The 26801-nt window shown below is 42.0% G+C and overlaps 1 protein-coding gene across 1 annotated transcript in view; it reads left to right on the top strand.

The window, feature by feature from the left end:
* LOC124722358 (protein tyrosine phosphatase domain-containing protein 1-like) overlaps positions 1-26801 on the top strand; it is a 338645-nt gene that overhangs the window by 121686 nt on the left and 190158 nt on the right. The window contains exon 5 of the mRNA XM_047247533.1: positions 5464-5647. Coding sequence (XP_047103489.1) covers positions 5464-5647 — 184 coding nt within the window. The remainder of the gene's footprint in view (positions 1-5463; positions 5648-26801) is intronic.

Here is a 26801-nt window from a genome sequence, read left to right as displayed (position 1 = left end):
ACATACATTCTAGTGTTCATCAATCCAACGAACAAAAATAGCTAACTGAGATCTGCTCGTTAAATCACAAGTTTCGTCTAACGCCAACTAAAAGTATTGGCACTTTGTTACTACGGGATCTGGCCGCTGATATCAACTGACATCTCGTCCACCCGTCTCGTAACGGTGTTTCGTGAAAGATTATCGGCCTTAGCTTTGACGTTTTGGTCATTAAAATTTCACGCAGAGCCTATTTAACAGTTTCTGCATTAAAAAAGACATCTTCTTTTTCGTTAAAACCAAAGAAATCACGTAAGATGTAGATTCGAGCTCGTTGTGTCTTTTAAAGAAAATATGTTCCCGTTTCATTTTCTTTAACAAATCTTCTCGGATGGCACTACCAACAAGATCCCATTTTCAGAGTTATTAGATTTCGCTTATAATGCCTTTCTAAATTATATTATTTTGCGCAGTTACTGTAGCAAAACAAAGTAAACGTATGGGTTACTGCGCCTTGCTTTCTGTAAAACAGTAGTTCTTTTCCCATACATCATGAAAATGACGGGTCTCTGTCGATTTCGACGTGCTTGGTTTGCTTTGAGCCATACTACAACAAACAGCACTTATTACCTCATGAATGCCTAATGTAAAAACTAGCAGTCGAGTTTATTGTGGGGAAATCTTAAATTAGATAACAACGGATAACATTCGTTTGAATGCTAAAGTAAGCACTCCCTGTAGTTTTTAACAAAAACTGACCAGGTAAGTCCAATGTCTGTTGCAGCGCAGTCTTTTAAATCACAAATTATTTCAGGTACATACTTTTAAGCAATATAATTAAAAACTGCAACTATAAGTAAATACGCGCGTAACTGGCGCCAAATGATTCTCGAAACATAAAGGGACTACGACCTTCTGAGTGGGACAGCCAATGGCGTGACAGCTCGCATCGTGCATCAGTTGTTATTTCCGCTGCGCGCGACTATTTTTGAACTTGGTGGGAATTTTGAAACTTGCTCACGTGGGCCGTTCACAGACCACGGGCAACCTTGCGTTAAGTGTTACAGGATATATGTTAGCATTCATTTTTATTGAGCAGAAATGGAGAAAGAAGGAGTTGTCATAATCATCAGGAATGGTCATAAACTTAAGAGCACAGACATTCTTAAATTTTGCCTAGAGCAGTATACGGAAGCATGTGTGACAGACGTAGAATGTAGCAATGAATTCTGCATATTAGTAAGTGTGTACCGAGCACGTGCAGATAACTTTAATCTGTGCATAAACAACCTTGAAGCTCTACTGGGTATGTAACAATAAAAAACAACGAAATAGTGGTTGCTGGTGATTTAAAGTAGATCTTCTTTAATACTCTCCCGGTAATAATTTATTAGAGACTGTAACACCATCATTTAACTTAATTGCTACCGTAAACTTCCCAGCTATCGTAGCTTTTTACTCACAAATAGCCTTTGATTATAGGAAGGTCTAATTGAAACGTCTCCTTAGAAAAATTATACATGACTGTGCTTAAACTGACACACAATCTTTTTAGCGCAACGCAATCTGACTTTCAATAATCCCTACAAAAGAATGGCCCTTACTAACATTAACCTATACCCTTCACAAATCACTTACCTCACAAAAATCTTCGTTACTCGAACTACTGCAATACAGCGAGCTCCACTACTGCCAGCTAAATAAAAGATTCAAACTACTGAAGGCACTAACTACTGATAGACATAGTTAGAAAATGAAAAATTTTGATAGAGAACAAACAATGTATTTACCTTAATAGTGTTCAAAAGTCATAATATATTTAGCAGTTCATGACATCCAGTCTTACAAATTTACTGTCTCTGATGGACACACGTCCAGATCATCCGCTCTCAAAACTCCGCCATTTCTCTTCCCACATCCACCACTGCTGGCGGCTCACCTCCAACTGCGCAACGCTACGAGCTGTTAACAGCCAACTGCCCAACACTACAATGGCGAATATTACTCCAACAATACAAACCAACCACAGCCTTTACACAGCACAGTCAGTGATTTTCATATAGAGCGCTACATGGCGTTACAACATAAAAACCTAAACAGCCTACTTACATAATGAACAAAATTATAGTACAAAATCAATAGTCAATGTCCTTACAGACAATGACATGCAGTCCGTTTTGTTAAATATTAGTACTGTACAGGATATAAAATCTGTGAAATCTGAATTGAAGATGGAATAAAATGAAGACTCTGGCATACTGTACTTACTTTCATTCCATACTGTCGTATGCGATTATTTTTTGGGGTAGCTCATCAAAGCAAGCTGAAATTTTCCCAGGACCAAAAACGTGTAATAAGAGTTAATTATTGTGTGAACTCAAGAACATCCTGCCAGGGCCCGTTTAGGGAACGAGTGATATTAATTACTGCTTCCCAATATATTTATTCCTTAATGAAATTTCTCATTAAAAACATATCTCTTTTCAAACTACCAGTACAGTTCATGGAACCAATACTAGAAATAAGAACAATCTACACAAAGACTTCACATCACCTACTATGGTCCAAAAAGGTGCCCATTATTCAGGAACACACATTTTCAATAACTTGCCACCAGACACAAAAAGTGTAACCGCCAACAGAGTTTAGTTTAAAAGGAACCTTAAGGATTTAACGGTGGCCCCTTCCTTATACTTCAGTGATAAATTTTCTAGTAGACTCAAGTGACGTGTAATATCAAATAATGCAAGTATTACTACACTATAACTTCTGGACAAATTTAGTGAGGTAATGCGATCATTGTAAATAAGTGTCGTAAAATGATTATTCAGTTTAGAGTTTATTACCTTTTAAATGAAAATATGTTTTAAATTTTTTTGTTGCATTCCACATCTATGACGATTATTTCACTTGGGGCATGTGGAAGGTATATTAGCATAGTTGTTTTTCATTTTAAATATTTATTGTGTATGCTTGTTTTCCTGGTGTGTTTATCATGGAGGATCACCTCACTATGGATCAAGTGGAACGAAAAGTACATCTAATCTAACCGAAGCTATTTAAAATGACTGAGCAATTTTTAGTATATTACTAAAACTTGGATCTCATTTGTGTACTACTGTTGCACGCATTTCATTATCCGATGCTAAAATTGCAAATATAGACACTTCCTGATAAACAGAGCAAAGCACCCCAAGGACATTGTCGGATGCTAATGTAAGTCATACACATGTGCACCAACGGCCGATAAGTAAATGATTAGAGTTGCAATTCTTTGTGACAGAACATGCAAAAACAGAGCATTGGTGTTTTTCATGTTTAGTGATGTTACCAGGCCTCCTGGAGCAACTACGGGCCACGAACAGCGTGAGATGCTGAGTGATCCATGTTAAGGTCACCAAGATGCCACACGATCCTAAGAGACAGCGTTATCAATACCCGACAAAGTTTCAAAAGGCCCTCATTGTAGGTCTTTATTTGGCCGCATGGTCAAATCATTGAGTATTCAGATGTGTAGAGCATTCGGATGTGTCATTGGCCTGATGTTGGATTACATGGGATTGTGAGGGCAGACATAGTCGTCGTCAAGGCTCCGCTCGACCACATTTGCCCATCACAACCGTGCACCAAGCACATTGTAATCCCTTTACATAAGAGTGTAGCGGAGGCTAAACGGGTTGGTTTTTTAATCCAGTCTTTGGGTTGGATTCGTAGTATAAGTATTTATGATTGTGAGCTCGGTTCTCTGACTGTGCCTCCTAGATATATGCCGTATGCTGGTCATATCGATATATCGATATCCTCTCCTCGCGGTAGGTCAAACAACTCTGCGTCTTCATCGCTGACAGACGAGGATACAATATTTTATACGTCTTATTCTTGTCGAGTTATTCTGCTTGGTACGCGCTAAGTAAGTTCGTGCTAAATAGGATAATAATGAATGAGAAGAGATCTCACGATTTGAATAAAATGCGATAAAATCACTAAGAATTGAGAGCAATTGGCAAGTTCAAAGAAAACAGCAATCTTTGTGATAAGCAAAATATTACCAAAACTAATGTAATGTTAATGGCAGATATGAGAGTGAATTTTTAAAATCTAGACCATATTTACGGTAATGCTCATAAATTCCAATTTTTTTTGCTATGCAAATTCCGATAATGGATAAGCATCATCTATTCATTCTCTTACTGAAGATACAACTGCTGAAGCAAGAGGTGCAAGATTGAAGACACAGATAGACTATCGTATTTTCCACAATTGTTTCATGAGGATCTGATATCGAGCAACAGTTCCTCCCTTCGATTGTTGCACAGAAGGAAAAAACCTGAAATGTTGAGGGAAGTATTGGCAGAGTCTAAAAGCAAGTGAGCACTGCTGATAAATGTAATGTCACTGGAGCGGATGATACTACTGTGCTATTCTATGTCTACAGCTCTACAGATATACCTCTCCCCCCCCCCCCCTCCCCCCGTGCCCCCTATCTAGTAACAGCGAACAATGGAGCATTTTATCCTGCATGTATACATTCTCAGGAAGTCCAGTTCAGTAGAGGAATCACAGAATTGATGCGCAGTGCTACAGACCTACACTGTTACCCCAATATCTATTTTAGACACTGGACTCGCATTCGGGGGGACGACGGTTCAATCCCACGTCCGGCCATCCTGATTCAGGTTTTCCATGATTTCCCTAAATCGCCCCAGGCAAATGCCGGGATGGTTCCTTTGAAAGGGCACAGCCGACTTCCTTCCCCATCCTTCCCTAATCCGATGAGACCGATGACCTCGCTGTCTGGTCTCCTTCCCCAAACAACCCCAACCCAATATCTATTGTTGGTGTGCAATGGGTTTCCTTCAGTCTTAAGAAAACATCACTGGGAGTCAGCATGTATTAAAGATACAACAATCGATCAAGACAGCTGGCTCCTTCAATACAATTTCTCGTTGCCGCCCAGACAACAAGACACGTTCTTATTAAACCTCTGACCAAATATACAACTCACTTTCAACTCGAAAGACTTGCACAAGGCGAACGGTCTACCCGACGGGAGGCCCTAGCCACTCGGCATTTGCATTTCCATCTTACAACTCATTTGATGATTTTCTATCAGAAACGATTCACTATGACACCTCACAGTAACAAAGGTCTTCTGAATGTAGAGACTGACTGTTATGAATGGTTTATACAAGTGATTCTGTAAAACTGTGAAAAAATTTAATAGGGAATATGGTATGTTATAATGAACGAGTCAGTATCGATGTATATAAGGTAATTAATGAAATTATATGAAAAATAATGGCGGACACATTGGATTGGTTGCAGATATCCGTAAGTCTGTGTTTCCTGAAGACAGCTTCGCGGACACATATTTCGCCACTTTAGTTGCCTTTGAAATTCAGTTCTGTGGTTGCATTCGATAATAGCGTGAACTTTAATACCTTGAATCCTGTATCAAATATGCGTGTCTGTTTTGTGTTTCAGGGCTCGGGAGGACGGGCGTTCTGATTGCTTGTTACCTGGTGTTCAGCCTGAGAGTCCGAGCCAACGACGCAATCAGATATGTCAGGCTGAAGAGGCCCAATTCTGTCCAGACGAGTGGCCAGATCACATGTGTTCAGGAGTTCGAACAATTTGTCTTCCCTCATAGTACAGTATTCTGTAATAAGTAAGACATAAGCTACACTTCCTACATGTCACTCTTTCAACTTGTCTTTGTAATCTCTATGCATGTTTCAAAATGTTAGGCATTCTTACAATCTGTATCTCTAGCATGCTGGGTTTGGAACGGATCCGCAACTTTTTTATGATTACAAATAACCTTTATGAAAACCGCCTTAGGTAGCGCAGGAAGAACATTTATTTATTGATTACTGGTTTCGTACTGCTTGTGCATTATCAAATCAGGGATAAAATACAGGAGATGTCACTGTTTACAGCAATAAGGTTTACAAAACTGTATTACAATAGCAACTTAGGCTAATACTGTTCAAAAACAGATGACATACCATAATGTAAGTGTTGCGTTGCACCAGTCATGCAACTGGAAAATTGGCCTTAAAAGCAATAAGGCTACAGGGGCTCGACAAAAATATGCAAACACGAGAGAAATGCGTGCTGGAACATAAATGCGAATCCAGAATGAGATTTTCACTCTGCAGCGGAGTGTGCGCTGATATGAAACTTCCTGGCAGATTAAAACTGTGTGCCCGACCGAGACTCGAACTCGGGACCTTTGCCTTTCGCGGGCAAGTGCTCTACCAACTGAGCTACCGAAGCACGACTCACGCCCCGTACTCACAGCCTTACTTCTGCCAGTACGTCGTCTCCTACCTTCCAAACTTTACAGAAGCTCTCCTGCGAAACTTGCAGAACTAGCACTCCTGAAAGAAAGGATATTGCGGAGACATGGCTTAGCCACAGCCTGGGGGATGTTTCCAGAATGAAAATCTCATTCTGGAAACCAGCCTGGGGGATGTTTCCAGTATGAAAATCTCATTCTGGAAACATCCCCCAGGCTGTGGCTAAGCCATGTCTCCGCAATATCCTTTCTTTCAGGAGTGCTAGTTCTGCAAGTTTCGCAGGAGAGCTTCTGTAAAGTTTGGAAGGTAGGAGACGAGGTACTGGCAGAAGTAAAGCTGTGAGTACCGAGCGCGAGTCGTGCTTCGGTAGCTCAGTTGGTAGAGCACTTGCCCGCGAAAGGCAAAGGTCCCGAGTTCGAGTCTCGGTCGGGCACACAGTTTTAATCTGCCAGGAAGTTTCATAAATGCGAATGTTAGCCAAGACGGCAGGTTACGGTGTTGCATTTGACTACGAACGCCACTTAAGTAATGCCCTCAATACGTTGCAAGTGTCAATCGTGGTCAGAATAGCGTTCTGTTTAGTTGTGAGTGCGTTAAGAGTATGTCGGAGCTAAGTGAAGTCGAACATTTTTTGTGCTTGTATGGTGGGTGCTTCCGTAGCTAAGGTGGCCGAAGTGTTTCGTGTTTCAAGAGGCACGATATCGAAGATTTATACAGGGAAAGCGGAAAACATCATCCTCTAAGTTACAACGTGGACGGAAGTGTGTGTTGGCTGATTGTGTCAGACTGCCGCTGGAGAGAATTGTTACAAAAAATAGGGGAACGACGGCTGCAAACGACGCTGCTGAACTGCATGTCGCACTTGCGAACCCTGTCAACACGAAAATAACGAAGGGAGCTGCATAAACAGGGAATTGCAGAGCGAGTTGGAATTTCAACACAACTGTGGATGTCTTGGAAATATTCCCTCACTCTATCAGATTCATTGACAACTTCATTAAATCGATACCCTTTGTGCGGGACAGCTTTTCCTTGCTTCTTATTGATGGATCCTAGGTTTGGCATATTTGGTGGGATTAGATCCTGCAACCCTACGGGATTTTATTTTCCCTTTCCTCCTATCGGTGGATACTGACACTGTTACTGTTGTATGCTATGTCCTTAAACAAGCTGCGGAGGTGTTAGACTGGTGTGTGTGCTTGCAATACCATTATCAGAAACAATAAATTGATCACTAGGGAATTTGATGTTACGATCGCGTTTTTAAAGTTCCCGGGTTCGATTCCCGGCGGGGTCAGGGATTTTCTCTGCTTCGTGATGGCTGGGTGTTGTGTGATGTCCTTAGGTTAGTTAGGTTTAATTAGTTCTAAGTTCTAGGGGACTGATGACCATAGATGTTAAGTCCCATAGTGCTCAGAGCCATTTGAACCATTTTTTTTTTAAAGCACTATCTAATCCCTAAGTTTGTTCTCTCAGCTACACCAGGGCGGAGAATGTGCAGGAGAAGTGGGAGGAGAAGGAGGAAGGGTATGCTGTATGATAGGATAGGGACAACAACAACAAGACAGAGTCCATTGCGATGTATTGAGTAACATTAAACGCGACCCGTTTAAACCACGATCCAATCTGTAGTAGTAGTTGTTGTTGTCATGGCTAGATGTCAGAGATCCCTATCAGTCGGGAATTTGACTTCGCAACTGGGTTTTAAAAGTACTTTAGATTTCCTACATTGGTTCTCTCCAGTACATTCTGAAGGAAGAAGAGCCTACTGCATGATAGGATAGAGACAAAATCAAATACCACTGCAAGACAGAGTCCACTGTGATGTACTGAGAAGTACTAAACATTATACTCTTAAACCCCAGTCCAGTCCACAGTAGTAGTTGTCATGGCTAGATGTCAGAGATCGCTAAAACACTCACACATCCTGTGCACTCATGGCCCGATGTCCACACACAGTGTGCCTGCCCCTTGTACACCGCCAGCACGAACACTCAGAGGCTGCAGAAAACTGCCACGGTCATGTCGGCCAGAGTACGCCACCCCAGCCATCGACTGCATCTGCAAGTGATTGGAGTGTTAGGAATTCGAATGTTACCAATATGTCTAGTGGCAACACTTGGCAGTGATCGACACTGAATCGCTCAGTTCTCCTTGGAGAATACATGCAACACATATGACCGCAGAGACAGCCCTACACATGCTGAGTATTAGTTCGCTATGCAGCTGTCCAGTGGGTTTCACCGCCGGGCTTGGCCCTGCAGCGAAGCCAGAACGTTTCTTTGTACCTGCCACTCACGAGAGCCTTGAGTCGAAAATGCCCATTCGTTCCAGTAACAGGCACCACATGACCCACACACCAAATGGTGTCATCCTAGGACACCAGCTAGATATTTATCACTGTATTTACATTTAAATATTACGATTGAAGCCCGAATCGGATGACATGCGATAATGAACGGCGAAGTATTGGAAATACCGCCTCCTGACGGCTGATGTTCTGGAGATATCAATATCTATATCCCTCTTACGATTGGACATAATCTTCCACGTAAAATCGTTCTTCCCTCTTACGGCTATCGATGCTTTGAAATTGCAATCTCCGACACCAAATCCATACCTCCCTTATGATCAGACATCTCCATTTTGTTTGCACATGTTGGAACAATGACCACAGTAACTTTACACTCTTACACAAACTTTATAAACCTGCCAATCACAGAGAATCTATCGCACATCCGCTACTAAGTATAATACTTCGCCAATAACTCGATGCAGATGGCACCACCCAATGCTGAGTGAAAATCCGTGTTGGATCGACATGCCTCATTTGTTTTTCTTGCGAATCAGTGTGCCTTTGGAAGAGAGGTGTAATGGTCTTATAAGCCGTTAAAAACACGAACGCAAAGACCATGTTACTGTCACCCTGCATGAGAAGTGGCACACACATGTATCACTAACGATATCCATGTGTTATAAATAGAGATATGGTATTTCTTCCTAATGAAGTGGTCTTTCACATAAATACCGCGATATAGAGACAGTGATCGCAGGGTGTGTATTAACAGACCAAAAGTGCAGGTCCACGTCGCCAGCCGTGTAAGCTCGTAATAAAATCCCCCTTATCACTGAAATTAGAAAGTGATTCGGATAAGGAATGTGGTATGAAGCCGATATTTGCAACTCCCTCCTGCCACTGTTAGATATTTCACACGCTAACACACAGTATTAGTAGTGCATTCTATCTCGATACTATGTAGATAGTGTAACAGAGGTACTGCGATACATCCATCGGGTTATGGGCTAGGGAGGATGATGGTTGCCTGAGAATGATCACATACTGTACAGCAGATGATGTGCTATGTGAAAACCACTTAAAAAATGTAACCCTAGATTGAAGTCATAAGGAATGTACAAAATCCTGTCTCAATACTTTGGCTTTTCAGATCTATAGTGTTATACTTTTTGGTAGAAATGCTGTCTGCCATTTGGAATCAAGCCAATACATTCAACCAAATACTTGAGATGGATCCTATCGATACGCCTTTTAATGATTACAGTCACTGGGGAATCATATTCGTGGCACTCTCGTATCCCGAAACGAGTCACCTTTTCCTAACTTTTCTCCTAAGGACCCCATACAGCAAAACTCCAGCGTGGTGTCAGACAGTTCCGCAGCAACTTGTAACGCTTCCTCAGTCTCTGCTGCGCCCTCCCAGCACCTTTGTCCATGAGATCAGACCAATTTAAGTCGAAACTGAGCAGAAGTGGGACAGCGCTGTATCTAAGACCTTCTGCATACCGCAGAGAAACAGGATGAGCTGAGTTAATGCAACAGGACCGCGTTTTGACCATTCGATGGAAATGAGAACATGTTTTCATAGCTCTGCCAACCATGTACGATGTGTAATGCCTGCGCCAAACGAAGCTCTCTCCTGCAACACGAGGTAGTAGAACGGACAATACGAGCAGTTGCGGTGGTGTTCCTTACTGGGAAAATTAGAAAGACTCCACATCGTACGGAACTGGAAGAAGGACGAGGATTTTGCTACTGCACTGCACTGTGTTTCCAAACTACATACAGGTACTGAAGTCCGAAGGAGATCTCCATCCCTCAGGCTGCATTCATGTCTGTTACCAAACATCATCTCTATCCTCGCTATTTTGTAGCATCCAACAGAGAAAAATTATGACCTATAAAAACTCTACTAAAGTCACCTGGTAGAGAACTCCATAAGATATTAGTGTATCCATCTCTTCCAGTCTATCAGAAACAAATTCCGTCTGTGTGCTGACATTGAGCACATGTGGCGATCGCATTAAATATACAGGTATTGGTCCATTGGATCTGGTGGCCAGTGTCGATGTCGCTTGCACAGACCAATGTAAAGTTTCATCGCCCATACTGCAGGGGACCATCTCCCACAGACTACCAGTTGCAAGAGAGAGCCTCTGTGTCGTTCTTTCATAAGCAGTTTGGTACATTGTTTTTCTGCTGTAACACATACAAGCAGTGTATGACCGCAGTTTTGTACACCACCATACTTTTGTTTTCCCACCGTGGTTTTGAGGTCTGTATCAGGTGCTTAACTGACATTAGCATGTTTCGATACACTGGCTCTAACAGAAAGCTGAATATTGTATGGTGTAAACTATTCTGCTCCCATAACACACACAGGATGGTTGAAATAAAAGACAGAGACAGTGTTTCTTATTAACAAAAAATGTGGAAGACCTCAAAACATAAGGAAACTGGAAGAGTTTGCGACATCGTGGAGTGTTTCAAAACAGCTGTCCGAAGGTGATGACCTCTACATTTAATCTCATATTCCACAGTGATGGGATAGCAGACGTCTCGGTGTTAAGTTTCGCTTGGTTCCTCATATTAGATACATGTATGCGATTACTGTTGCGGTGCTGGCCATCTCCGGAAGGTGTTGCTCCCACCAACACTCTCTCCATCTCAAACAAGTGGTATCAGTCAATTATTATGTGATAATCAACAGCATATCAGTGGACAAATGGTTCAAATGGCTCTAAGCAGTATGGGACTTAACATCTGAGATGATCAATCCCCTAGACTTAGAACTACTTAACCCTAACTTACGTAAGGACATCACACACATCCATGCCTAAGGCAGGATTCAAGCCTACGATCGTAGCAGCAGCGCGGTTCTGGACTGAAGCGCCTAGAGCCACTCGGCTACAGCTGCCGGCATCAGTGTACATATGGGGTGAAAAAGACACCATTGATATGGGAAAATGTACTGTAATAAGCACTGCAGTTGATAGTGTGATCAATTTTAACAGTTTTACCAGTATTTCCGTAATTTTAACGCCAAACAATGACATAGTAGCATGGTTTCTAATTTCTGTATCATTGCTAAACCACCCCTCCACTACTTTGCATGCACCATATACCAGATTGCAAATGTAGGTAGATGACTGTGCAGTGTGTCCATTCATGGCTAATTCTCGAACATATACAAAAAAACTTTATCTGACAGCGACCTTTACCGATGTTGTTAGGTTGTCTACATATTTCTTGGACTTCCATCATAATACATAATTTACAATTACGATTGCCCATCTTTCCCTATGTGGATGGGAGTCACATAGCATTCTCGCAGTCTTAGGATAAAACTGGAGATTGAAAGACGTCCCCACATTGTCTTTGACCAACCCTACCTACAACACTGTCTCCAATTTAATTTGCAGCTGACCAGAAGAAGGATGGTATTGTACCCACTCCATTCCAAGTCTCGTGAAGTAACAGAGCGAGCTGAGTCTGTAACTGAAGTTCAACAAAGACTGTTCCACACCAGTCTTACTCACAGCACCCATCCAAGTGCACAAGACTCTCCAGATTCGCACTTGCCGAGGAGGTTAACGCCCCATAACGGTGTATAGTAGATATGAGAGTGTTGTGATGACATAATAGATGGTTAAGAAGAAACTTGTGGTTTATTCATGATGGAGCTCCAGACGGATGGAGTTTGAAACATTTTATGTAAATAAACTGTACTATCATTTCTGAAGTACTGTTCCTTTGTGTGGTGTCCATATCAATAATATATCAGAAAGAGGAAATTATCATGGAACATAAACACATTCTAAGGGCTATACAGTTCTGCACTTAAACGTGCTACAATGCTAGAGCTGTGCAGTTTCCGACCTATTAATCATGTGGAATGCAATACTATTAATACTTCAGTGTAAGGAATATATTTCCAGCGCATGACATACATTCTCCCTGCAAGTTTCTCTACGATAAACTATGGTGACAAACTGTAAGATGACAAAACAGCTACCATGCACACCAAACATAATATCGATTCTTAGTAACACAAACACTACATAGGTTTCTGTAGGGTTAATTGCCCATCCAGTGTATTCACCATGATGTCCGGAGTCCAACTGGCATAGTTCATAACACCACCATGAGAGTGCTCTATCGACCCTCCCACTCACCCCTCTTGTGACATAATCCAAAATAGTGGTCTGGGGAAAAATGGCAGGAAATGGAATCAGTATGCATCTAGCTGCTGGACTGGGAGGATGGACATAGTTGTTTACTGTCTTCAATGGACAAGATTTCTGCGCTGGAGAAGGAGGAGTATATTTGCTGTAATTATGCATCTGAGGACTGTGTCGATAGCAATGATATTTGGTGAAAATGAATACATGTCATGAAATAATGAATGTGAGCTAAGTTAAGCACCACAATTCATGCTGATAAATGTGTGAGCTGTAACTGCAGATCATTCTATAAAAGTCCAGTCAGTCAGTTTTCTGAAGCACAAGTGGCAAGACAATCGCCCACTCTGGCGCAAGCAACCATGTGTACAAAAGAGGAAATCAACTGGCTCTGAGCACTATGGGACTTAACATCTGAGGTCATCAGTCCCCTAGAACTTAGAACTACTTAAAACTAACTAACCTAAGGACATCACACACATCCAAGCGCGAGGCAGGATTCGAACCTGCGACCGTAGCGTTCGCGCGGTTCCATACAGAAGCGCCTAGAACCGCTCGTCCACATTGGTCGTCTACAAATGAGGAAATTCTGGTGATAAGCAGCGATGAATTTAATAAGTGTACTACATGCAAGCACACAGCTGAAGACTGTGTCCATAGCCTCCTACACAGTGAGTGGAAAGAAAACGTAATGGACGAGCATGTGACGAATACTTTTCGACAAATAATGGCAATGCAATGGGACAGTATTTCAGTACTCACCCAGATAGATGCTTTTGCTGGAACTGCCTACATTTTTTGAAGTTGCCTAACACCCCACATTAACTTCGCCGTATTACACAATGAACCATAGGTGTTCACCTCGAGGTTTGGAGACCAACTGACCTAGTTCACAACACAACCACCAGAGTGACATAGTCCAAGATGGCAGTCCAGAAAAAAAAGGGTGGAAACCAACAGGAACCCTGAATCTGGTCACGTTATGGGCTTCAGTCAATAGGATGGCAGTATCTGGAGAGTGGATATAGGGCAGGATCAACAGCTCTGTGGTTTCAGTCTCACTCAGTCAGCAGGCAGCAGCAGCGGCAGCAGCAGCAGCAGAAGAAGAAGAAGAAGAAGAATAAGAACCATGAAGCGTCAACGGCAGTCACGATCCAGGACAGCTCTGCAGAACAGGAGAAAAGGAAAAGTAAATATCCCATATCACATCTTTGTCTGCAGTTAGCATTATTATTGTGATTGGGTGTTTTTGTCTCATGGTCTGTATGTAACGCTTCCTCTCTTTGTTCAGCAGGAGCCTTCGACACAATCAAGCCTACAGGAGCGAGCGCCAACATGTCGACCTCTGCCGCATCTGGACCTACAGCAACCTCAGCTTCCATCCTGTCCAGACCCGCACCGACGTGTGGACCTGTGGTAGCAACAACCTCCAGCATGTCTGAACCTGTAGCGAACACGTGGTATCCTGCAGGGCACATAGCCCACTTTATGGAGCAGGACACAGAGTTGTTATTGTCTGTCCCATTCATAGATTTGCGTGATGAGGATGCGCAGTCTGCTCCCAACACAATGAATGCTGCTGGCGGTCCTAAACAACAGCAGGCTGGAGAACAGGATTGGTCACCAACATACGAACCATCCCAGCAGAGCATCCCTGTGCTAGTGTAGCCACAGCGTGCAGATGCTGTGGATAAGAAGGTATCAAGCGTACCCATGCTTTTCACTTCTACATACAATTTAACTTCTAGTGGAACAAAACATGTAAATGTCGTTATAAAAGCACATCATGACTTGGGCTTGCATGAGAGAACAGAAATTGAAAACACATCGAAGGGTGTTAAAGTGCCTAATTCCGAGTTCAGCCGGGGCGAAATATGTCGTGCAGAGCGCTTCATCAATCAGCAGATGACCACAGAGTATTATACAACTGGAACGCCCCCCCCCCCCTCCCCCCCTAGACATTCACCTTACAGGTGTGACACTATCTATTACAACAGTGTGTGATGACTGCACTACGTGTGAAATCGGGTGACAAAAGCATTTAGCTATAGCACGCATCAATTATGAATTTATACTATGTTAATGTGGGGCGTTAGGCAACTGGAGAGACTGAGTCGTTGGCTGCCGAGCATAGACTCCGCATACGATGATGTTGTAACCTTTCTACGTGTGCGTAGTGTACGTGTTGACGACTTGGAGCAGTACCTTTGTTTGCACATGAACGCAGAGCCAGAAGAGAAACAGGTTAAATGTGCGTGTGAAAAATCTGAGTATTGTGAAGCACCCATCAGTCTGAAGGAGATACGCACATAAATTATTGCATATCAAAAAGCTTTGTTTGGGAAATACTGTATGGGTGCCAAGAACAAGATAAAGAAATAATGTGGTGATTCTTTTGAAATACTGCATCTGATATATGATACTTAAATAAATAATGTGTGTGTATAATATAATCTCATCCTGTGTGTGTGTTTTATTTCATACTTCTCTCATTATAGTCCAAGTATCAAAGTATTACAATAACTAATATCATTATTTTCAATGCTGCACCTATATTCATGCACCAGTAAACTGCCTCAAACATCTGCTCACCAGTCATTGACAAAATGAGTGATGAAGTTACTCTTCATGGGTGAAATATATAGCTGAATTCTCTGTGTAGCTAATATAGCTCAATTGGTTAAGTGATGGAGCTATAGTGGCTACACTTACTGTTACCACCCTTACAAGTGTATCTTTCTATATATGCCAACTACTTGTCAGTACCTGACGTAGTCGGTATCGTGGCAGGGTGGGTGAAACATCCTCATCACAAGGATTTTGTTACCGGTGACTGGTCCTGTGAAGATGGAAAAGAAGACCTGAAGAAGAAGAAGAATGTAATACTCCTTACTGATAGTATACGATCAATTATTGTAGGTCCATCCAATTGTGGCAAGACTAATGCCCTCATGACGCTGCTAACACATGTAGGTTGAGTCCGATTTGAACATGTTCGTGTATTCTCAAAAACACTGTTCCAGCCCAAGTATCAGCTACTACAGGAGATATTGTGGGTGTAAAAGGCGTTACATGCACGACATTCAGTGAAAGCGGTGAGATCCCTCCACCTGAAAAAGCAAAACCAAACACTGTCTTCATATTTGACGATGTTGCTGAGGAAAACCAGGATCAAATTAGAAATATTTCTGTTTCGGTCGTGATATGGGTTCTGGTGTATCGTATCTAAGTCAAACATATTCCAGAATCCAGAAACAGCTGGTTAGGAATAATGCAAACCTCATTATAGCCTTCAAACAAGACAATCTGAATTTAAAACACATTTACCATGCACATGTAGGAACTGACATATCGTTCAATGATTTTGTAAAGATGTGCGCCGATTGCTGGAACCATTCACAGTATGGGTTGATCGTTATTGATAAAACAAGAAAATTGAATGATGGTAGGTACAAGCGAAACTTCCAACAGTTTCTGTGTATATAGCCCGGTAAGAGAGGTGAGTACATCAGAATACGTTGCATCATGGAAAAATTCGCTCGCATGTCTAGCTCTCAACCCGAAAGATTGGGTGTACATAAACACAACATTCGTTTGTACATGGATGCGAAAATTCAGGCTATCGTGTATGAAGTTGGAGGTATGTGCAGAATGATCAATGCATTAAATGAGTCAGTTAATGAAACAAGTCAGAAAGCAACCGACTTAACTGAAAAGGTTGAGGCTGTTAAGGGTAAAATAGATGTAGAGGCTCTTGTTATTGAGAAGGGGGAGCAGGCACATAATAAGAGGAAGAAGAGCGTATATATAAAACCTCACGTTGCAGAGACGTCTGATTAGTATACACCGAGATGTCAACGAAGCAGAAAGTCACTCAGGCGCGGAAAGCCGCTTAAGAGAAATTACAGCTCCTAATGTTTGGGCGTATGGATCGACAGCAAACACTAAAAGAGACATTTAGGTCGGTTACTAAATCTCTCAGGTAGCTCTCAGCAGAAACAAAACCATGTGATAACGATGGTGCTGCCATTGACGAATTCATTATCCGTCACGCCCCTGGCCGGATAGGTAGGACATTCGACGTCAACCGGGAAGACCGTACATGTTGGGCACGCAGCCTAGGAATGTAACTGATGACACAATACAGACTGGTGATAAGCGCTTTGAGAGACCACCTGGCTTAATGAATCATATTTTCCTAAGACCCACGAAAAAAACCATAAATTATTCAGTTAATGATAGGGAAATGTACCGTGAAATACCACATTTGACTGATGTACATAAGATCGCAAAAAGTCTGAGCAACATGAAATATAAAACCTTTATAAAACCATTACTTGATTGTGAAAACAACAACAGCACCAGCAGCGGCGATGTATTGACATTGAGCATAAAACAATGAACAGTCGAATCCCGCAGTATATATATATTATAACGACCCCAGCGAGCTAATAGGTCGATTATGGATGTGTTTGAGCTTAGTGAGAGAGGTATCATCGAGTAAGTATGGAGGCAGTAATTCGAGAACTGCACAAACCAGCGCTCAAAACATAGCCTGGTAGACATGTGATGATTAAAGGTTTGGATGATTTATGGCAGGCTGATCTTGTAGATAGGAGGGAATATTCACATGAGAATAATGGATTCAAATATATTTTAATGGTTGCTGATACATACTCCGAATTGGCCTGGTTAAAAACAGGTAGAAATGTTGCGGATGTGTTTGATTGTTTGCTACAGACAGGGACGAATCGATGCCCAGATATCCTCCAAACTGATCACGGTGGAGTGTTTTAAAATAGGTATTTCAAGACAGTGATGCAGCAGTATGGAAAACATCACTACGCAATATTCACTCACCTGAAGTCAAGTATCGTGGAGCGTCTGAAAAGTACAATAAAAGGTCAAATGTGGACGCATTTTAATCTTCGAGGCTCATAAAAATGTACAGATATCCTCCCAGAAATAATTACTCAGTATAATCAAACCAAAAATAGCACAATAGAAATGAGATCAATTGATGTTCGTGATAATGGACTAATGGATACGGTGTACAATCGCATTAAAATGCTGGATCCACGCAGACAGAAATTTAATGTAGGTGATTTGGTACGTATCTCAAAACACAGGACAGCATTTGATAAATCATACCTACCGAACTGGTCAACAGAGATATTTACAGTTTCAAAGGTGCAAAGAACGAATCCTAGAAGTTATATCTTGAAGGATAATAAAGGTGAAGGAATTTCACCTTGCTTCTACACCGAGGAGGTGCAAAAAAGCTCAGAACCGTAAGCGTTTCTCGTGGAGAGAGTCAAAGGACGTCGGGGAAATAGAGCGCTAGTCAAAGGGCTTGGTTTTCCTGCAGCACAAAACAGTTGGATTGATGCTAACGATTTGCTATATAATGGGGTGCGCTGTCCACAACCACCGCAGTAGCATAACATGCGTGCTAGGAGACGCAATAGAGGATGTGTTGGTATTCTAGACAAACTGCCAGTTGAATTACACATTCCGGGATATAACCACTATGGACCTGGTAAAAGCTTCAGAAACACTTGGCACCATGTGATACGGGAGTTAATCTGCTCGACGAAGCGTGTATGGAACGCGACGTTGCATCGCTGCAAATGCTCGACGAAGCGTGTATGGAACGCGACGTTGCATCGCTGCAAATAAAGAACTCCCAAGTCGTACATTGCACATAGGATTTTAGCTGATAAGGATAAGGCGATACACAGAAGAAAGAATATTGATATAGGCCAACGCATTGCGGCATTTGCAGTTGATAAAACCAGGCGTGGAAAAATTAAGTTGCGTTTAGGAGTGATGAATTGCAAGCGAGTTAAAAATGCTGCTGTTGTGCACTAAACAAGAAGAAGAAGAAGAAGAAGAAGGGTGGGAAGCAGAGCTGTTAGAAGAACTGTAATCTTACTGCGATGTATGCAGCTAAAAACGCTCTGAAGCAGAAGGGTGCGGGAAGATGAACAAGAAGAAGAAGAAGAGGATTGGTTAAAGCACCTCTACCAATAACCAAGACGTCTGGTGGTTTTCTTCCATTCCTCATGCCTCTCTCGGCGGTAGGGTCCCTCACTGGTGGTGCTGAAATTATTGTTCGAACAGTGAAGAAAGCGCAAAACTCCCAAGCGCAGTTAAAAGAAGCAAGACGACATAACCGCATAATGGAAGCCGCAGCCATCGGAAAAGGACTATACTCGAAACCCTACAGGAAAGGGCTTGGTCTGTTCATAAATGTTTTAGAGAAAACCCCATTAGTAGTGCTACCAGATCACTCACTTACAAATACAGATCTTCTTAAGTTTGTTAGGAAAAAATTCAGCATTCCAAGATTCCGTGTCGTGTTTATGCGGAATACATTACCGGAGACAATGTGGAAAACTGGTGAACGTGGTATTGTGAATTTAGATGTTGCTAGAGGTCCCGGCACCCACTGGGTGACACATGTTATGAAAAACGCAAATACTATCTGCTATTTCGACTCATTTGATGACTTGCAACTGCCAGAAGAATTAAAACGATACTTCACTCGCAGAAGGCGTGTGTTCTACAATTTTTGGCACTATCCGGACTCTAATACACACCTCTACGAACATCTATGCATCATGTTACTCTTGACGTTTACAAAGACGAAGAAAAATATTTAAGGAAGAGGTTTAAACATTCCTTCATCAGTTGATGCTCACGTGCAATGTCGTACACTTTGACTTTAAAACAACGATCGTCTGTATTACGTCAAATTACTTCCCGCTAATTGATTTAAGCATTGGTGAATGGAGTACTGCATTGATTGGACTGGAGTCGTACAACAGCATCCCAAATGTCACCGAGGCTAACAATAAACTGCATCTGGATATTAATGGTGGAAAAGACATTGTGGAAATACAACCAGGTGCGTACGATAATAACGATTTAAAGGTAGTCTTAAAACAGTCTGGAAGAGGTATTGAGCTAGGCGCAAAAATCAGTACACTTAAATGTGAAATAAGGACTGTGAATGCAACGATTGATTTCAAACAGAAATGTTCAATAGGGTGCCTACTGAGCTTCGAAAAAGGACAGGTTTTGAAGAAGGCTCCAAGTACATTTTACAAGTCAGATCAGACTGTGGACATACTGCCCGTCAGCTCAATCCTAGTCGAGTGTAACACTGCAACGAATTCCTATCTCAATGACATTCTGATTCATACTGTTTACGGATTATTCCCCTCAGTTGCATCAGTGTATTAAGATTGTTGAGACACACACCAATGCACTATACCTTCCAGTGACGGTTAAGGCATTGGACTATTAGGAGTTCCGTATTGTGGACTACAATAATCAACTTGGTGACTTTCGTGGTGAGGAAATCACTGTGCGATTATACCCAAGGCAGGATGGGCGTACAGAATTAAACCAACAAGTGTACGCAATCCACTGCATGTCACTTCACTGCCGAACCGCAAAGTAATAATGCGTGCGAACTGCGAGTTGGCTTGAAACCTCGCAATGGCGTCCTCACTCAAGATAACTAGTCCAGTAGAGTATAATGAGCAAATTAGACATCAGGAATATTTCTCGCATAAACCTCATAAACTACATTTAATAAGAATGATGAAATTAAGATTATCATCCGGCACCAAGACGCACTGACGCTTCCATGCAAGAGTTTCATGTATTTGGAGGTATCATTCAAGAAAACCAACGGCAGCGCTACAGTGGGATCCAAGGTTACACATTACGCTTTAACATTCCTGTTTCAAGAGATACGTTGTGAACTCAATGGGTCTGAGATCGACCGTACATGCAAAGTCGGCATAAAGTCAACCCTTAACACATATGTCTCCTCATCACCCACGGATTTGAATGTTTTAGAAAATGCGGGATGGTTCACAGACGATCCGGCGATTAGAGCAGTTAAAGAGCAGAAGCGATTTACTGCACTCATACCTATAAAAATATTTATGGGCTACTTTGAGGACATGAGGCAGATTGTTATGAATGCTAAACAGGAGCTCATTCTCGTGCGGACTGCGACGGACAAAAACTTATACATTCAAGGAGCTCAAGAGGAGAATATGATCACAATCAAAAAGATAATATGGAAAATGCCTCACAGCAGTGTATTAGACGAGGAGCAACTGGAGCTTTTAAAAGTCCTGAATTCCGGTACATATCTATCACTAACATTTCGTTCTTGGAAGATTTTCGAGTACCCAGTGCTACCGACTATAAGTAGACAAACATGGGCTATTATAGCCTTTTCGCAGCTGGAGACACCTAGATTCATCATACTTGCGTTTCAGACTGATAGAAGAGGGAATGTAGCAAATGATTCCACTGTACATGCCAACTGCAAGTTAACTAATGCCAGAGTCTACGTGAATTTAGAATCCGACCCATATGACAATTTACCATCAGTGGGATGAAAATGTATATGGTCTAGAATATGACAGGTATGCGAGCTTTCGTGCTTCTTACAATGGAAGTGCTGAAGGAGGAGGCTGTCTACTCAGTCCATGGAAATTCGAGGAGCTATCACCTGCCATGGTAACAGACTGCTCTAAACAGAACGAGATAATTAAGTCAGGACCTATAGATGGACGAATTGAATTCGAATCTTTAGCAAATTTCCCAGAACACACTACCGCATACGCTCTAGTTCTACATGACCGTGTGATCAACTACTGTCCACTCAGCAGTGTTGTGCAATGAGCTGTATAAATGGACAGGTACTGTGCAATACCTAGAGCATTCCACAATGGCATCTCAAGGCGTGAACATCATTGCAGACGCTCAGGGCTTCTGTGATGGTGAGCATAGACAGTTCATATTTAAAGATATTGCATTCGTAGGGTACACAGAAGATGCAAGAATAATAGAGACATTCTCAGCAAATATTGCATCAACTGAGGTCTTTTAAGGGTGTGAAGTGTGCTAAAACATGGTGGAGTGCATAGTGGTTAACACATTTCTACCATGGAATTCACTGGGATGATCCTGACATAGACTGTAAAGATATGGTAACGTCACTTCGATTATTCAACAACACAGACACCATTATGTAAATGAATGGGAAGGACAAGATCTCATGGATGCATCGAATCTTCAACTTTACTACTATACAAGACCTGGAATTCTATGGGTCTCCTGCTCTCCATCGACTCAAGAAGAAGATGTGTGAGAATAGTGTTGCAGAGTCTGCTTATGAAATGTGAAGTTACTTATAATTTGGATGAGAACTAAATGAATTTTTACCTCAGAATATATGTGTGATTTCTCTTCACCTGGCCATGCGGTCTCAGGCGCCTCCTTGTCACAGTTCGCGCGGCTTACCCCGTTGGAGGTTCAAGTCCTCCCTCGGGCATGGACATGTGTGTTGTCCTTTGCATAAGTTAATTTAAGTTAGATTAAGTAGTGTGTAAGCTTAGGGACCGATGACCTCAGCAGTTTGGTCCCACAAGATCTTACCACAAATTTCCAAAATATTCTCTTCACCGTGTTCCCGCTTTTATGGGTACAGTTTTACCCAGATACTATATCTGTGGTTTTCTTCAAGCACATGAGATATAATTTTACACATGTTTGCTATATGTCTTTGCAAGCAGATGCGGTCACATGCCCCCTACTCCCATAATCCAGTACGTGCTGCGCGATAGGTGTAATTCCAGGCAACCATTCTATATATTTTGTTATCTTCCCTCTTAAACTTCACCTCCTTAATAGCACTCTGCTTCAGAAAAACTAGTGTCATTTGCGACCTGCACAGTATTTATGTATATACATAATACAATAGGCGATAGTTTCTTTCTGTAAATAACAACAAAGATGTATGGTAACGAATTTTTTTCGTTTATTCAGCTACCACAAACACAATTCAGTTCAGTTCCTGAGGTACAATATAGTTCTTGAGGTGCAATTTGGCTCTGCTATTCCAATGCTGAGATACGCTATAACAGTAACACTGATCGAGAATATTTTTTCCATTTTTTTTTTACAGTAGCACTGGATGAGAGTGTTTGCAATTTTTTTATAAATCTACGCTATAAACTAATGTGGAGATACTTTGCTACAGTTAAATTCCATAGTTCCAGTGGCATAGCTTTAAGAATAATTCTGACAGACTGTGCACACTTGGAACCTAATTCCAACAGCCCCAATAGCAAAGGTTTTTACAATATTTATATATATATACAAAAACTATTATGACTTGGATGGCTAGTGGCAGGTGAAAAACTTAAAAATATTCCACTGACAAGACGCACTTGGTGCATAGATATATATTTACAGGCTGCACATATGTTACATATGAATAAATAAATATACAAATATTTTTTTGTTTATGCTTTTTTAATATTTTTGTTTACACTTCTTTAACTTTTTTTCCACACACATGGTGTGCGTATATGTATATAAATATGGTCTATGTGTGTGTAACACGCGTGTACAAAGTACACATAAATATTTACACCACACATACATACATACACACAAAAAAACACACACACACACTAAAATTATTTACACTCTGATAAAAGGGTCATGCAGACACACTCTCTCTCTCATTCATTCTCTCCCTCTCACTCAATTACAGTCCCCACCCCCTCTCTCGCTACAAGTGAGCAGTATGAATATGGGAGAGTTTCAGTCTCATCGTTACAAATGACCCTTTTCTCATCAGGAGGTGACAGGCCTATTTTACAGTGCAGCACAATGTAGACATCGTGCCCTCCCAATTGAATACTAGTCTGCCGTACCACATGCGGCGGCTGCGGTGCAGCACCGCGAACACTGCTGCACAGGCACTGCAAATAGTCTTCAATAGTGGGAGCTGTCGATGCCATACAATGCACACCTTTAGCCCACCTCTGGGTGGCACCTTCCAATGTGCGATACGCGTACATTTTTGATCGCAGACCTACAAACTCAACAATCGGCAATCCATTCGCCTCATTCTTCATAAGGCCTATAACCTTCTTGTTTTGTGGAACAGAATCGTAAGGATTATCGGTTGTATATGAGGATGTGTCGAATTCATTACCGTGGAACCTCATTACTTCAAATGGATTGCAGTTCTTCACCCAATACATGAAGCTATCTGTATCCATATAAAGTAATTTAGGATCTGCGAAATGAGTTTTCGCAGACATGCGCTACATGTGGAGTTTGGATAGGTCTAGTATGCACATCCCTACATAAACAGGTTTCATAAGCAATACTGCAGTTTTCACGATCACCACAGCAACAAAGTTCTTATTGGCTTTGGTGACCTGCTTAAAATTTGGTCAGGCAATGCATTTTCTTACGCCATAACGCCAGTTGCATTCGGTTATAATCAAAATTTCACGTCATTCCTCAAATTTTCCATTGTTTTATCGAAAATTGAATTATTCATTAATTTGCAAAAATCTTTCTCAAAGTCTCATGTCACGGAAGCACTCTGTCTCGTATTCAAATCAATATACTCCTTCAACTAGGACTGCTAGAAGGAGATAGCCCAGGTGACTCTAACCAGCTCTGTCCCCAAGCTGAGACACTGCTGGAGATTACGAAAATGAATAATGTATTTCCACTTATGCCCCAGCGTTGTCATCAGTTTTTAGGTGGAGCCTCCTTGCGGAACTAGTTGCTCTAGACACAGCAGCAAATCGGCATGCGCGTCACGCAAACTAATAGGGTATATGAGTTCTACCTCCATTACATATCCTGCATCAGAATCAGCCGCCATACCTCCAATGATTTTTCCACCTATTCCCTTGCATTTGTCTTCGGTCACCCATCGAAACTCACTAACCGGCAGTGATTGCTGGATGGCATGCCCGTATAAGTTATTTACGTACTGGTACATTATGTAACTCGAATCAAGGGATGCCTTGAACCTGTCACCCATACATGGGTTCTTTGCCTTGCGTGTCTGTACAATTGGCAAAGTTCCCCACGGATCCCTCACTTAAAGAAAAGAAGCACATCAGTATCGGCCAATAATTCGATGCTGCACTTCGTTATCTTGAGCATTGCATCCCAAGACAACCTAGGTACCGTGCAACAGAAGACGGGATCCAGAGAATATGTGGCCATGCACAGACTTCGGAATTTCTCTAAAACGTCCGCAAGCAAGCGCAAGTCTGTGTCCATGCAAAGTCGTACGTACTCTCATAAAGTGGAGATGTTGAACTCCCACCAGACATTCACAGCATTCTCATTCTCTGCATCCGTTATGGCATTGCCCGTAAGGTTGCTGGAGAATACAGTTATGTCAGGTAGCCTGGTTTCGTTGAGTTTCGTCATACTATCCAGATACTCGTATGGGAAAATCCCATTCCTTTTCACAGGTTGAAACTTTTCCTAGTCAGGAAATGCAGGCCGATTGATATGCATATCCCCCCAAGGTAGAGTTTTTAAGAGTTCCTGGAGAAGCGCCTACATGAAACGTAGTGTATCAAGGAAGCAGAGCGTAATTCTTGGTGTCATTCGTTTGGAGAATGAAATGTATTTCTCGATGCTCTCATGTAGAACACTGACCTGATTTTTCTCCCAACCAACATCAGCCAAGTGCTCAACTAGAAAGTGAGCATCATACCCACTTAAATATGGAAGACAACGGATATGTGCCTTGGTCACTGGTACTTCAAATTGCACGTATTGTGAGATATGCCATGGAACTTCCCTGTAATATAACAGTGGTCCCTGCGAGGTGTTTCCACATTTCTGTCTAATGGCAGCCCAAAAATATGACAGTCAACCGCATTATTGTACAAATATTCATTCTCCTTCAAAATGGTTCAAATGGCTCTGAGCACTATGGGACTTAACTTCTGAGGTCATCAGCCCCTAGAACTTAGAACTACTTAAACTTAACTAACCTAAGGACATCACACACATCCATGCTCGAGGCAGGATTCGAACCTGCGACCATAGCGGTCTCGCGGTTCCAGACTGTAGCGCCTAGAACCATTCTCCTTCGATTAGGTTATGGGAATGTTGTCTCTGTAAGGCTTATAAACCACCCATCAAAGTTTTTTGAGCTCAGTGAGCAGCCAAACTGCACGATTATCCCCGACTTACGGTCTGTGGCGGTTAAGACTGGAATGACAGGAGGATACAATTTGGTATGTTTTTTTCTATAAAGGTGGTATGTGAGGTCGTGAAGTCACCTTCACGGCAGGTCACAGGAGCGAGGAGGCTTTCAAAGTTGGCATACACTAGAGATGGGCATCGCTCCTGGTGGTGAGCATTTTTAAACTTTATGAATTTGTTTTCCTCGGTACCGGGTCCTTGGAAGTCCAGTCCACTAGATATACCGCTAATAACTTGTCTAAGGAAAAATAATTCTGGCACCTTAAGCAAATATACTGTTTATCCTTACGTTTATTTGTAACCGATTTTGTCACTTTCACGAGTTCCTAACCAGGAGGGAATTTTATAATACCATCTGTGTGCGTTAACAGTTTAGTTTCTTTAGTTTCTGCTTGTTAATTTAATATCTAATAGCTACAGTTCCCGCGTTTTCATTTGTGTCAGAAAATAAACCGATTTTGTGACATATTACAACTTCCTAACCAGGGGTGAATTGTTTGGTTTCACCTAGATTTTTTAATCTCTGGTTACCAATCTAATTTATTAACACAGTTCCTGCATTTTCGTCAGTGTCTACAGTAGAGTTCTCCAGCACGTGCTGATAGTCCGTTTATCTGAATAGTTTAGTTTTCCATGGTCTTTAGTATGGAGAGGGTCTATAATTGTTGTGTGTGGATGAAAGCAGAGTTGGTGACACTTTGCTCTCAGCTCCAGGCTGTGATGGCTTCGGTTACACAGCTTGAGGCTGCAGTGGATGGGCATCACTGTTGTGGGCCAGCTGTGGGGATCCAATGGACGTCCTCTGATCTGTCCTCACCACTGACCAGCCCAGTTACTGCTTGCACTGAGGTTGATCCATCACCTGTGGTCGACTGGGAGGTCGCCCCAGTACGTACCAGGCATCGAGAGACTTCCTGAGGGGCCACACATAAGGCCTCCCCAGTTACTCTGACAAACAGGTTCCAGGTG

This window comes from Schistocerca piceifrons, chromosome X (assembly GCF_021461385.2).
Source record: "Schistocerca piceifrons isolate TAMUIC-IGC-003096 chromosome X, iqSchPice1.1, whole genome shotgun sequence".
Taxonomy (NCBI): domain Eukaryota; kingdom Metazoa; phylum Arthropoda; class Insecta; order Orthoptera; family Acrididae; genus Schistocerca; species Schistocerca piceifrons.
This window is presented reverse-complemented; position numbering and strand designations above follow the sequence as displayed.